We start from the raw sequence: 15,063 nt of genomic DNA on the forward strand, positions 1-15,063 counted from the left end.
TGAACCTGACGGCCCAGGCAGACACCGTCCAGGGGAGAGCCAGTTCTAGCGCCAGCTGTCGCTGCAGGGAGATGTGCTCCTGCTTGGGCACCCCGTGTCCTGCCCTGAGAGCAGCGGACACCCACCAGTGACCGGAAGGCGGATACTCGTCCTCACCCCCTCTGCGCCCCAGCAGCTTTGGAGGGAGACCCTCACTGAGACACACTGCTGCATGGGACAAGAGTTCACCCAACTTCCAAGAGAGTGTGAGTGGAGTGGAGAGAGGGGCTCGTGGAGCCGCAGGTGCAGCTGCGCCCCTCTCGGAGGCCAGGCCGTGGCAGCTCCCTTTGAGGTGAGCCCTGCCACGCACAGGCACAAGGCCCCGGCCAGCCATGCCTCCCCAGAGATGCACACCCAGGCGACACCAAGGAGTACTGGGACCTGGACAGCTGAAGGGCAGTGTCCAGGTGGCACTGGCGCCTGCTGCAGAAAAGTGTGAGTTAGGCTGTGTTCAGTGCCCAAGTCGGAGGGGACAGCAGCTGCCCACAGTGACGGGCAGACTGGAATGGCAGTGGGCACGGGCATGACACCGAGGGATCTGGGCTCTTACTCATGCTCTCCTCGTCTTCTGCATCCATGGCACACGGCGAGGGCTCTTGACAGCCGGAGACCGGTTCCGTCTGGAAGACAGCAAGGAAGCAGTGCTGAGTGTGCCCTCCGGGTGCCCCGCGCCATGCCTGCCAGCGAGAGCAGGAGTGAGGTCTGTCGCCTGGTGAGCAAGGCCGTGGGGCTGCATAGCCCGAGGTGTGCCCGTCACCAGGAGCTGGAGTCAGGGACACAGCAATGCCGGCCATGACACTGGCCGGCCAGGAAGGACCGATTCCCCAGCACTCGGTCTCACACACACGGCTGGCCTGCATGCTCAGGTATCCTGCTCGGCTGGCCAGAGGCACCGAGAGCAGAGCGCAACCCGGCTACCTGGCTCCCAGGCTGGCCACACTGCTGTCCAGCTGCTGTTGCCCACCCGACAAGGTCTGCCTCCCGGCACGGAGCACGTCACAGGGTCCCAGAGGGACAGGCGGCCACTTCTGATGACCAGATCGCTTCTACACATTCTGTGTCACCGACAGGCAGATCACTGCTTTGGCAAACGGCGACTGCAGGCGTGAAGCGCAGCGCACACCTGGCGCGTGGCTCTCAGGACAACCACTGGTCCTGTTGCTGAAAGCTACACGGGAGTCTACGTACAGTCCTTGGCTCCAGAAAGCCCTGCAGACAGCGGGCAAGCACACGACTCCGCTGTCCCAGTGCGACACGCTGGTTCCCCGAGGATCACCTTGCAGCCCGCCGCGGGCCGGGAGCCTCGGGCGGGCCTCACACGGGCGCATGGCTGCCCGGCAAGCCACAGGCATGGGTGCTGCTTGCCCCACACAGGACTACTTACCGATGACAAGTCAGCATCCCGAGTGACTGCACAGCCACGCCACACAGCGCGGGGCAGACAGAGCTGATGGGGACCCCCGGCGGGCAGCTGGAGGTGACACAGATGGACACTCAAGGCTCATGCCATGCTCCTGTCCCCAGAGTGAGGTGCAGGCACAAGACAGGAGACGGCCCCTGCCCGGAGAGGAGACACCCCAGCTAGGAGCAGGCGCTCTCAGGGCCCCGCAGGTCAGCAGACAGGAAGACGCTGCAGCTGGTCCCAAGGCACTGTGGAGATGAGATCTGTGCCCAGGACCCCCACACATCACACACAGAACACACACGAGGCCACACTAAGGTGGCGAGAGGAAGGCGTAGGCATGTCAGGCCAGGACGGTGCTGGGCCAGCAGGCGTGTGCCCACTGTGGCCATCCCGACTCAAGAGAGGCCGCTCTTGGCTGATGTCACTGTCACCCTACAGTCCTGAAGGCCCGTGGCCACGACTGCTGGCCACGCCCACCCTGTGCTCCTCCCGAGAGCGGACAACGGCCCACGGATGTGGAAGCTCGTATGGGGGCAGGCGCCCGACTGCAGCCCATCCAGCCCCAGCTGCCACGGAGGGAACCAATGGGTGAAAGCTCTTTGTCTCTGCTCCGTCACCTTTCAAATCCTTAGACCTGAATACTTCAATGATGCTCTCCTGCTTTGGCCTCGAGTCTCTGCTAAGGGCCAAACAGGCAGGCCGATGCCACCTGCCAGCCTTGGGGAGGCTGGCGCACCCTGGAACCCGGGGGCACGGCGGGGGAGCTGGCATCTCACCTGCTGGGAGCTCAGAACTACCACATTGCACCCCAGCGGGCGACACACACACAGCCACGGCTTCTAGTCCACAGCTCTGTGCAGCTGCACTCAGACCCCACTGGGGTGGCATGTGGAAATGGGAGCACAGGGGGCAGAGGAGCCCCCGCCCTGGGGGAGCCACAGCAGGGTCTGCACCCTGTGGGGTGGAGCCGGGGTGCTGCCACGGGGTCACGAAGCCGACCAGGCCTTGCTGAAACCATCTCTGGGCAGGTGACAAGGGACCCTGGAGGAAACAGGGCACTCCTTGCCCCCACACCAGGCCCTGCCCCACCTCCCTGGCGCCATCTGCTGGCTGTGCAGACTCCCACCATCACTCAGATGCCCCAGACTGGGGCCCTCACCCCTTGGGGTCAGGTGCACACCCTTCCCACTGACCAGAGCGAGCCCTCATCCCTCCACGGCCCAAGGCCGCTCTACAGACCCTTGAGCTGGAAGACAAGAGCCAGCCAGCAGCCACGGGGTCAGCAGCCACCTGGGCCTGGCCACTCTGGGGGTCAAGTTCCTCCTGCACTTCGTCCTACACAGGAAGCCAGGCCAGGAAGGAGTGTGAGGAACAGTCTGTCCACATGAGGGCGCCGCTGCACGCCTGGCAGCTCCAGGTCCACCCAGGGAGCGAGGCTGTGGGGCCGCTGCCCCAGCGGACTGCCCTCGGCACATACTGACACCACCAGGCTGGGGGATCCCCAACACACTTGGACAGCAATGTTTTAGGGGGCTGCAGCTCATCCCACACTCAGGTAGACATGAAACCACCCCAAATGCAGACTGTGAACTCCACCATTCTAGAACTTTTCAGACATGATGCCAAGTCCCACTCAGATTGCCTTTAACTCCGTGAAACAGGAAACAGCCCCAAATCAATCACTCCTGGCCCAGCTCCAGCATGACGCGGGCTGCCTCCCGCCGGGGTCACACTGACCCCAGGTGCAGGCCAGCCAGCAGGACCCTGGGGTGCACCACCTTCTCCAAGGTGTGTAGGCAACACCCCACAGCACACGATGCCCGAGTGACTCCCCAGGGTTAGTCAAAGGCAGCCGGCCCCTGTGACCGCGGGAGGCCGCAGCAGACATGGCTCATGTCCCAGATGAGAGAGAAACTTCACACGGACGCAGCCGAGTCCTGTGCCCCACGAACCTGGGCTGGGACCCGCACACCGGCTGTGAGACGAGGTGTGACCACACCAGGGCGCCTCTCGCCGGCCGCGACTGTTAGGACTCCGGCCCCCCTCTCTGGCTGTGGCTGTTAGGGCCCCGGCCCCCCTCTCTGGCTGTGATTGTTAGGGCCCCGGCCCCCCTCTCTGGCTGTGGCTGTTAGCACCCCGGTCCCCCTCTCTGGCTGTGGCTGTTAGGGCCCCGGCCCCCCTCTCTAGCTGTGGCTGTTAGGACCCCGGCCCCCCTCTCTGGCTGTGGCTGTTAGGGCCCCGGCCCCCCTCTCTGGCTGTGGCTGTTAGGACCCCGGCCCCCCTCTCTGGCCGTGACTGTTAGGGCCCTGGCCCCTCTCACCTGCCGCGACTGTTAGGGCCCCGGCCCCCCTCTCTGGCTATGACTGTGTTAGGGCCCCGGCCCCCCCCTGGCTCTGGCTGTGACTGTTAGACCCCGGCCCCCCTCTCTGGCTGTGATTGTTAGGGCCCCGGCCCCCCTCTCTGGCTGTGGCTGTTAGGACCCCGGCCCCCCTCTCTGGCTGTGATTGTTAGGGCCCCGGCCCCCCTCTCTGGCTGTGACTGTTAGGACCCCGGCCCCCCTCTCTGGCTGTGATTGTTAGGGCCCCGGCCCCCCTCTCTGGCTGTGGCTGTTAGGACCCCGGCCCCCCTCTCTGGCTGTGATTGTTAGGGCCCTGGCCCCCCTCTCTGGCCGTGACTGTTAGGGCCCTGGCCCCTCTCACCTGCCGCGACTGTTAGGGCCCCGGCCCCCCTCTCTGGCTGTGACTGTTAGGGCCCCGGCCCCCCTCTCTGGCTGTGGCTGTTAGGGCCCCGGCCCCCCTCTCTGGCTGTGACTGTTAGGGCCCCGGCCCCCCTCTCTGGCTGTGGCTGTTAGGACCCCGGCCCCCCTCTCTGGCCGTGACTGTTAGGGCCCCGGCCCCCCTCTCTGGCCGTGACTGTTAGGACCCCGGTCCCCCTCTCTGGCTGTGACTGTTAGGACCCCGGCCCCCCTCTCTGGCTGTGATTGTTAGGGCCCCGGCCCCCCTCTCTGGCTGTGATTGTTAGGGCCCTGGCCCCCCTCTCTGGCTGTGACTGTGTTAGGGCCCCGGCCCCCCTCTCTGGCCGTGACTATTAGGGCCCCGGCCCCCCTCTCTGGCTGTGATTGTTAGGGCCCCGGCCCCCCTCTCTGGCTGTGACTGTGTTAGGGCCCCGGCCCCCCTCTCTGGCCGTGACTATTAGGGCCCCGGCCCCCCTCTCTGGCTGTGACTGTGTTAGGGCCCCGGCCCCCCTCTCTGGCCGTGACTATTAGGGCCCCGGCCCCTCTCTCACTGGCTGTGACCGCATCGAGGCCCCATCTCCCTGTCCCCCAGTGTCCACCTCAGAAGACGCCCTGGCGTGGAGTGACCCATGTCATCTAGGTTCAGAGGCCCTGGTGTGTCAGGACGAGGGGCAGGAGTGGCGCAGGGTGACTGCCTGAAGTGAGAGCCGTGCTCCACTCTCAGGGGCCCCGCGGGAGCCACTGCCGAGTGGGGACAAGCAGGGGCCTCCAAGGGGGTGTGTTTTCCTCACAACTTCTGCACTTACTCGTGCTGCATTCCACAGCAGCCAGAAACGCAGACAACACATCAAGCCCTTGACCGCCAACAGCAGTCCTCACTGAACCCGAGGCTCGGCACGGCCACTCACGGGGAGACGGTGCACGCCTGGCTTACACCCCGAGCTTCCTCAGCACCCCGACAGCTCCCGCCTTCCGCCCAACCTTTGTTCTGTGCCTTTAAGAACAGGCTATTTGTGCAAAGGATTATAAATAATTCATTCCTCCAGTGCGTGCTTACAGTATATAAAAATACTTGCCTTTCACTACATGGCATAATTACTGCTTCAGTGCTACGGCACGTTAAAAATAGGCAGCCATAAATTACACCTAACTTAGCAACAAGGGACTGGAGTCTCTCGGGCTCCCGCAGGCTGGCATGAACATTGTCTTCCAAGAAACCCAGGTTACAGAGTGCCAACGTCATGTCACTGCCGAACTTAGAGACGGCTGCGGTGGAAATGCAAGGTACATCATGGGGTACAACTGTCGGGACACTAACCTTGACCTCAGGACACAGGCATGGAGAGGAACCCTGACCTCAGGACACAGCCATGAAGAATAATCTAGGCCATAGGACACCCCATAGAGTGTAGCCTTGCCCTTGCTTTGCCCACTCTGCCAATGAACCAGGAGAAGGGCATAAGCTGAAGAGAAAACAAAACCTCTTCCAGTCTCTCTGGAACCATGGCCTTCCATCCCTGACATCAGAGCAACAAATGGAAAGCCCAGTGGTCAGACATTGCGTGTCTCCACGCCGTAACACAGTGACCCCAGCCGCTCTCCTGCTCGCTCTCATCTGTGACGCCTGCGGCCCCGACGGCTCCACGCAGCACCCAGGGACTTTAAGTGGACAGAGCAGAACCACTGGTGTCCAGCACCTTGCAGCCACCTTGCCTGGACCCAGGAAGCAAGCTTCACCATGAGCGTTCCCATGGGAACCTCCCACAGCACACCGAGCTCTGTGGGGCATTGGCATCTGGCCTGGCGTGAGCATGGGGCACGGCGTTACCTGTGCCACTCGTGACGCCCACCTCCCACAGCACACCGAGCTCTGTGGGGCGTTGGCACGTGTCCTGGCGTGAGCGTAGGGCACAGCGTTACTTGTGCCACTCGTGACGGCCACCTCCCACAGCACACCGAGCTCTTTGGGGCATTGGCATCTGGCCTGGCGTGAGCGTGGGGCACGGCGTTGCCCGTGCCACTCGTGACGCCCACCTCCTGCATCTGGCCTGCCGGCGTCCGGCTGCACTCCCAATGCCAGCTGCCTACAGACGTCCCCTGTGTGGCTCCTGGCTTTGCCCTGGTCTAGCTCCAGCAGCTGTGGGCACGAGTGGACTGAAGCAGATGGGGGTCTGCCTCTCCCCCTTCACGTAAGTGGATAAACGCTTAACAAACATGTGTTTGCTTCAGCTCTCCTCTGAGTCCCGACACACCAGCAGCCCCACGTGCTGGCAGCCTTGTTCTCATCACCCAGAAGATGGCAACAGCTGCCGCTAAAGGCTTCAGGCAGGCCTGGCCTGGCACCAGCCACATGCTCCTGGAACCCAGATGGCTCTGCACCCGAGAGCACCGGCACCAGGCCACCCATCAGACGCCCCGTGAGGTGAGCAGAGGCTGCGTCCTTGTGAAGCTTCGGGCCATGCACGTCTGCACTCACCTGGCAGTTCTGGTCCCCAGCAAAGCTTCCTTCAGCACGAGCGGGCCGGGCTGAGATCCCAGCAGGACCAGGTCGAACCAGGCAGGCGCCCAGGCGCGGCTTCTCCAAGCCCGGGAGGATCCCCACTCCACAGACGGCGCTCTGGGTAAGGAAAGGCCCAGTTACTCTGCGAAGAGTCTCTCCATTGTGTCAGAGGTGAACCCTAATGATAAACACTTCCCACTATAAACACCCTTCCAGGGGATGCACTGTGGCACAGGACAGTAAGCCCAACCCCACGTGAGCGCGGGTTCAAATCCTGGCTGCTGCCCTTCAGATCCGGCTCCCTGCAGCTGCACCTGGGACCGCAGCGGAGGATGGCCCAAGGGCTCGGGCCCTGAACTCATGTGGGAGACCCGGGTGACACCCCTGGCACCTGGCTTCAGGCTGGCCCAGTTCCAGCTGTTGTAACAATTTGGAGAGTAAACCAGCAAATGGAAGATCTCTCTTTGTAGCTCTGTTGTTCAAATAAACAAATAAATAAATAAATCTTTTTAAAAAGCATCTTGCTGAATGCAAGTCTAAGTAATTTTAAGTAATTTTTACATGCACTGGGTGACAGCCACATGCAGTTCTCCTCCACCAGCACCAGGGGGCCACACACTAAGCAGAGCCACAGGCTGACCCGCTCCTGCTCTGCCAAGGCCCTGCCCGCTCCACCTCCACCCGCCCGGGCCCTGCCCCTGCCCCTGCTCCACCAAGGCCCTGCCCGCTCCACCTCCACCCGCCCGGGCCCTGCTTCAACTGGAAAACCACATATGCCAACCTCTGCCATCACACACTTCAAACGGTTCATGGAAATGGAATTAGAAGACATCTTGATTTTGGTGGAAAACACTTGGAATCTGCGAGAAAGGTTTCCCAAACTTTCTGTGGCAAAACAAATCTCCCTTCACTTGCACCTCCCGTGGACTTGGCGCAGCACCCTGGTATGCTGGAACATTCCTCCAGAGAAGCAAACGGACGCCCAGACGGAGGGCAGGCCTGGGGAAAAGGGGGGCTCCCCCTACAGAATCACGGAACTGTGGATGAGGCCACGCAGCCACGAGGCTCCAAGCCACACTAGTGACCGAAGCAGGGCCTCCAAGCCCAGAGCATGCTGGGCACGTGCCTGGTCTGGGGCCTGTGTGGGCATCTGCTGGACAGGCCATGGCTGGGGCTGGCACTGGCTCATTCTATCCTGGCACGGCAGGCCCAAAGGCCACACCACCCGTGGTCATCTGTCCAGCATGGTACCCTTCCAAGGGAATTGCCTCATTGCCACACGCGACCTTGGTCTCCCACTGCCAATGCTGCCCCCCATCAGTGCCCCCACCCCGTCAGCAGTGCAGCTCTGAGACTACCTGTGGGCCAAGGTGAGGTCCACCTAATGAGGTGACCCTCAGCCGCCACAGGATCTGGCTGGCCCCTACTGCAGTTCCAGTGGCCACCAGGAAACACCAGAATGCTCTAGAAGCCGGAAACACTGAGAGCTCCACCTGCCCAAGGGAGGGAGCCCAGCTGGAGAGAATGGCCCCGGTGCCCACGGTGACAGAAGCTGGGGGTCCCCACCTTGAGGTGGCACCCTTGGGGTGAGGGAGTGCACACAAAGACAGGTGTTTGCTAACAAGAATCTTGGGGCACATGGAGTGGCAGACGGAGATGCAAGAAGCCTTGCTCACGTAGGGAGTGAGCAGAGCAGGTGCGGGAACAGGCCAGGCGGCGCGGCCAGGCGGGCTGAGTGGTAGGGCTGACAGCATGAGGCCGGCCCGAGGGTGCACGTGCATCTCTGAGCCGGGCACGTGAGCTGCAGCAGCCCTGGGCACACAGCACAGCTCGGCGCACCGGGGCTGGCCGGCATGACGTGCCGGACACAGAGATTAGTAACCTGAGCAGGACATGGCTAACCAACGTGCTGCTAAAGAAGCCACATGACCGGGCACTTGGCCTCTTGGCTAAGATGTTGGCTATGTAGCCCTGCCCCATGGCAGCAGCCCTTGCCCGGCTTCTGGCTCACACAGACCCCGGGGGCAAAGGAGCAGTGCCACCAGGGAGTGACCGGCTCCCAGCTTCAGCTCGGCTCGTCCTGGACCGTCACGGGCATTGAGGGGTGCTGTGTGTATGTCTGTGCGTGTGTCTTTAGCTCTCAATGTAAACAAGTTTAAATGACACACTGAAAAAACTTCATGGTAGAAAACAGGAAACGTTCAGGGCTTAAGGCCAAAAGCAGCTCAGCTTCAACCTGGGTGGGATGTGAAAGTGGCCAGAGGGAGATGGATGGCCCTGACGCTGAGCCTGCGTGATGACACGGACATGCATGTCCAGGACAAGACAGCCTCATAGCAAGAAGGAAGGCAGAGCATGAGCGAGACCAGTGTGAGATTGCTCTGCAGGGCAGGCACCGGGCACGGGCCACATGGCACCGGGTGCAGGCCGCGTGCTAGCAGCAGTGGGGACACAGAGGGAGGTTGAGGCCAGGCTGGGCTCGGGGTGGGCAGGACCGTTGTTCCTGCTCACCGGACAGGCCACTGTGACCGCGTCAGTCCCCCAGCTGTGCACTACACTGGTCTCTATGACATGGCGCCTGTGCCCGAAGGGGCTGGCGCACCACCCTGCCTCTCCCTCGGACTACGCCCTCTGGGGAAAGCACCCACCCACCAGGCCTGAGCAGGTGCCAGCCATGCCCCCACCGGCTGGCAGGAGACTTCGCAGACAGGCCCCAGGAAAGAGAGGACTCCCTAGCCGGGACGCGTGGAGCTCAGCTGAGCTGCTGGAAGCACTGAGCACAGGCCCAAGCCTGCCAGCCTCCAGGGTGGCAGAGTGGGTGTGGCTGTGGCCAGTAAATTTCCAGAAGGTTCTCCAGGTTGAATCCTCCCTGTGAAGAGACACCACTGGGACACCAATGGGAGACACCGCAAACCTCATTCCAAAGCATTTCCAACCTGATGCAAAAAAAAATTTAAAAATTCAACCAACCAAAGTGAGTCAACCTGAGGAAGCCCCAGACATGACAGAACGGGAAGAAGAAAGCAGAAACCAGTCCCTGGGGGGCACGGCACGCCGGAGCGCCCCGGGAAGCTCTGCCCGGCACCCAAGGAGACGCAGTGCCAGCGCACAGGCTGGCCTCTCTCATGCTCGCTCAGCCTCTGCGCACGCGCGCACACACACACACACACACACAGAGCAAACACCGCACAGTAAAACAAGCACACACACACAGACCCCACAAGGACGCGTGCCCCCAGGGCACACCACCACGGGGACCTGCCAACGCCCACGGCGGGTGAGCCCAGAGCCAGGGACCCAAGATCGCAGCCAGCACGAGGCCTCCACAGATGCTGAGTCTGCAGCAGAGCACACGGAGTGGGGAGGGAAGCAAGCCCAGGGGCCACGGTCTGAGATCCTCAGGGGCATGAGCGGGGCTGGGGCCAAGGTTGTCTGTGCGCCCAAGCCACTCTCACAGGGGAGAATGACAGCTCCGCGTTGACCTAGCCTGCCTGGCACCCGAGGCTCAGCTGCGATCCACTGCCACGACGTCCTGGAGCTGACAGCGATGCCAGCTGCTCTCAAGGCATTCTCTTCTGAAAACAGCATCTATGCACCAGGGAGCCAGGGCGCTCCCGCTTGGGGTAGACGTGGGTGCCACGCGGGACGGAGGCCAGGGCGCTCCCGCTCGGGGTCAGGCAAGGGTGCCACGCGGGGCAGAGGCCAGGGCGCTCCCGCTCGGGGTAGACACGGGTGCCACACGGGCAGAGGCCAGGGCGCTCCCACTCGGGGTAGACGTGGGTGCCACGCGGGCAGAGGCCAGGGGCACTCCCGCTCGGGGTAGACACGGGTGCCACACGGGCAGAGGCCAGGGCGCTCCCACTCGGGGTAGACGCGGGTGCCACACGGGCAGAGGCCAGGGGCCACTCCACTCTGCACGCCTGCTCCAGGAAGCAGCATGGCACGAGCTGTGCTGCACGGCTTTCCGGGCCAGTAATAGTAACCACATTGATTGAACGAGGCAACTGTGTCTCCTTTCACAACGATATTTATCACAGTGATTTAATTAGACGTGGGAAGCAGGGCTCGGCTCTGCCAAGGCCCGGGCACGCTCACTCCCTACCTTGTAGGGGAATGAGAGCGGTGCACCCTGAGCACAGGCAGCTCCTGGGCAGACAGGAACACAGGCCTGCACACCAGAGATGCCGACAGGAGCCTGCGGCTGCAAGGCAGAGCTCCAGGGCCCCCGCTGCCTGGCCGCGGGTCTAGGAACCAGAGCCCCCAAGTACGTGCAGGAGCTGGGCACAGGGAGGGATGCAGCGGGGTCCCAGCCCCTGCACCCAGAGGGGCCGCTACGGCAGAGACAGAACGGCCAGGTGGGATCTGTGTGCCAGGGAGGGTACAGGCACTGGGAGGAAGCCTATGTGAACAGACGAGGCTGCAAGGCAGCATTCCGCGAGGGCAGCTGAGGGGCAGAGGGGCCCAAGGACCCCAGCCCGGTCATGAGGATGATGCCAGAAACGAGCCCGGGACTCCAGCCCCTCCCAAGAGCAGGTGGGATGTTCCTCGGGCAACGTGTAGAGACCCACAGCAGGGCGGGCACCAGCTTTGGCATGGCTGTTACCTGCTGCTGTCCGCTCCTAACACCCCCAACAGCTGAGGCCAGCCGGGGTGACCCTAGCAGCAGGTATTTGGATCAGGAGTCCCCTGGAGGGGGCAGGGACCAAAGAACTTGGGCCATCCACAGCTACTCCCACATTTGGTGTTGGCAACAAACTAGAACCAGAACCCACATGCTGCGTCGAGGTGGAGGGCCAGGCAGTGACGTGGCCAGCGCTCCACAGGCCCACCTTGGCGCCAGCACATTAGCTGTGCCAGTCACAGTCAGCCGACACCAGGGCCTCCAGCATGGCTGGTGTCGGCTGCCCCAGTGAATGCAGAGCCTCCCCCAGGACAGGCAGGGAGCAGCACCACAATAAAACGGACTCGGGGTCCCAAGCTCCATCCGGCGGCTGGAACGAGTTTCCTCCCACGGGAACGCCCGGCCGGGCTCAGGGACGTGGGAGGCCGATGCAGAAGGAAGATCACGCAGCAGGCAGTGTGGCGACCAAGACCCACACTGGAGCACAGCAAGTCCCATCTGCCGAGACCACAGCCACAGGCCAAGCACACTCACAGGGCTCGGCAGCCAGGGAGCCAGGGGGTGCAGCACGGGCTGTCCGCTCTGCAGGGAGGGCACACCCGGACAGGTGCCTTCCCAGAGGACCTGGAACAGCCGCACATACCTCACACGGTGGCAGCAGTGACCTTCCCTATGTTAGGTGTGAATGACACATACCTTGTCACGGTAATGCCTCCTAAATTAAACTCTCAGCCAAAAACAATGACATGAACAGATATTACAGGTGATAGGATGCGCAAAGACCACCACAGCTGATCACTGAGAACCACAGCCCAGATCGCACAGAGCCACAGCCTGTCACAACCTGAGTCACACCGTGTCACAGCCTGTCACAGCCTGTCACAGCCCGAGTCACAGCCTGTCACAGCCTGTCACAGCCCGAGTCACAGCCTGTCACAGCCAGTCATAGCCTGTCACAGCCTGTCACAGCCTGTCACAGCCCGAGTCACAGCCTGTCACAGCCTGTCACAGCCTGTCACAGCCCGAGTCACAGCCTGTCACAGCCCAAATCACAGCCTGTCACAGCCCGAGTCACAGCCTGTGACAGCCTGTCACAACCTGAGTCACACCGTGTCACAGCCTGTCACAGCCTGTCACAACCTGAGTCACACCGTGTCACAGCCTGTCACAGCCTGTCACAACCTGAGTCACACCGTGTCACAGCCTGTCACAGCCTGTCACAGCCCGAGTCACAGCCTGTCACAGCCTGTCACAACCTGAGTCACACCGTGTCACAGCCTGTCACAGCCTGTCACAGCCCGAGTCACAGCCTGTCACAGCCTGTCACAACCTGAGTCACACCGTGTCACAGCCTGTCACAGCCCGAGTCACAGCCTGTCACAGCCAGTCATAGCCTGTCACAGCCTGTCACAGCCCGAGTCACAGCCTGTCACAGCCTGTCACAGCCCGAGTCACAGCCTGTCACAGCCAGTCATAGCCTGTCACAGCCTGTCACAGCCTGAGCCTCAGCCCTGGCGCCCTCACTTCCCCAGGAGTGGCTCACACTCTGAACGTGCTGACAAAGAACTCGGAGAGGACAGCCAATACGCCCCAGTTGGGGCTGGGAGCAAAGCAGCAGCAGGCGCGGGGTCCGGGCAGCTGTCTGTCTGCCCCCCCACCAACGTGGCCTCTCTTGGGGTCTCCACATGGCCCACACTGGGCCCCCTAAGCTGCATGGTTTGTCCAATTATGCCCCAACCAGACTTCTTTTTTTAAAGGCAACTCTGGCTTCCATTGAAATGTGCTGTGTTAATTTTTGGAAGTGCATTAGTGGACATTATTGGAAATGCTTTATAACCAGAGAGGAAACGTCCCCCTCCCCACACACACTCTCAGCAGCCATAGGCTTTATGGGAAATCAAAGCTTTTGGCAAACATTAAAACAGCTCATTACACAGGATGGGTCTCGGCCTGGCTAGACTTCGTGGTTTATCAACACTGAAAAGGAACTGAATGCTCAGAGAGAGGAGAGAGAGAGAGACGGAGAGAGGGGACAGAGGAGCAGAGAGGGAGAGAAAGAGGAGAGGACGAAAGGAGAGGGAGAGAGAGAGAAGGCAGGAAGTGGAGACAGAGAGCAGACGGGCAGAGTGAGGGCACGCGCTGGCCCCGCCGTGCTGACAGGCCCACGCACCTGCCCAGCCCGACAGGAGGCCCTGGGGTGGCCACACGTGGTGAGGGACCAGGCCCCAGTCCACAGACACTCCCTCAGGCCCCACCCGTGCCACGCTTGTCTACCCTTTGCCAGACAAGAGCGTTCCTCAAACAAGTCACGGAGACAATGGAATCAAATGAGAAGTTTGCAGGAATTAAAATGTGCAGCAAAACAGAAAATTCACGGAGAAGGGTCACTATGAAAATACACTCAGATGCCAACGAAAAACGGTTGCAGCAAAACAGACATTCTCGAGCTGCACCTTCTGTGCCATGAGCCACATGACATGTCTGTGGCTGTGTCACACGGCCGGCGGCCTTCAGGGCACGCGGGCGGGGGGACCTGCTCTCCCACCCATCACACAGCACGTGGTCTGCTGGGACCAGGGGAGCGACAGGACGCATCGGTCGGCCCTGGCACCTGCTGGGTCCTGTGACAACCAAGGTTCCATTATTCCACCAGGAATGTCTCACTGCCCTCAGGGAGTGCATTTCTGCAATCACAGCCTCAGTCACCCAGTGACAGCGAGCGGGCAGACCAGTCACAGCCAGCAGGACACAGCCAGTCACAGCAAGGGGACAAGGCCAGTCACAGCCAGCAGGACACAGCCAGTCACAGCCAGCAGGCAAGGCCAGTCACAGCCAGGGGACAAGGCCAGTCACAGCCAGAGGACAAGGCCAGTCACAGCCAGTGGGCAAGGCCAGTCACAGCCAGGGGACAAGGCCAGTCACAGCCAGCAGGTATGCCCAGTCACAGCCAGGGGACAAGGCCAGTCACAGCCAGCAGGTATGCCCAGTCACAGCCAGCAGGCATGGCCAGTCACGGGCGTGAAGACACACGCAGACCCACACACAGGCACGCAGGCTCACACAGACACGTGCAAACATGCAGGCCTCAACACACACCAGCGTTTGAAGTCACTTCAGCATGTTCATGGATAAATGGAACAAAAGTTCATTTTGATGGCAAGTTTTCTGGAACCCGTAGGTTTCTGCTAAAACTTGTGGAAAGGCCTGGCATGCGTGCTTTCGAAGCGTTCCCGTTTCAAAGGCTCCGTTTCCAACTCCTTTGTGCAGACACTGGCGCCCCGTCCCCTGGAGAGCCTGCCTGGTACGCCAGAGGACGTGCGATCTCAGCACACTCTCCTAAACTGACTCAGAGCCGTCTGTAAAAGGAACAAGTGCAGAGAACCAGAAGTTTCTGAGAATAGAACAAGTACTTCCAAGAGTGGAAGGAAGAATTAAAAATCAAACGGACCCAAACTCCAGGGACACTTCTGCAGCTTGAAGGGTAAAAACGGAGCATGGAGCCCGCAAAGTCCCCTGGATCCAGACCCGACTCGGCAGCCCTCCTGCCTGCGCCGCCTGTGCCACTCGGCAGTGGTCCTCGGACACGCACAGGACCCCCGCATGTCTCCCCACAGCACAGCAACTTGAAAGCATTCAGTCAGGTCACTTATTAAGTAGTCCAAGTGTTATCCAGTCATGCGCCACCGGGCACTACAGCCACCAAAGCCACCTACTGGACAGCGGTCCCAGGAGACAACCTCAACTTGGAAAAAGTGATGTGGCCA

The 15,063-nt window shown here is 61.5% G+C and overlaps 1 protein-coding gene across 1 annotated transcript in view; it reads right to left on the minus strand.

Annotated features, from left to right (window-relative positions):
* The window catches only part of LOC121167179 (double-stranded RNA-specific editase 1-like), a 34,514-nt gene extending 27,796 nt beyond the window's left edge, over window positions 1-6,718 (minus strand). Inside the window, exons 1-2 of the mRNA XM_040996568.1 lie at window positions 6,655-6,718; window positions 590-659 (exon numbers count right to left, since the gene is read on the minus strand). Of these exons, the coding sequence (XP_040852502.1) occupies window positions 590-617 (28 nt within the window). The 5' untranslated portion in view covers window positions 618-659; window positions 6,655-6,718. The remainder of the gene's footprint in view (window positions 1-589; window positions 660-6,654) is intronic.
* Between the last annotated feature and the right edge of the window lie 8,345 nt (window positions 6,719-15,063).

This window comes from Ochotona curzoniae, unplaced genomic scaffold (genome assembly GCF_017591425.1).
Source record: "Ochotona curzoniae isolate NIBS_2020 unplaced genomic scaffold, NIBS_Ocur_1.0 patch345, whole genome shotgun sequence".
Taxonomy (NCBI): domain Eukaryota; kingdom Metazoa; phylum Chordata; class Mammalia; order Lagomorpha; family Ochotonidae; genus Ochotona; species Ochotona curzoniae.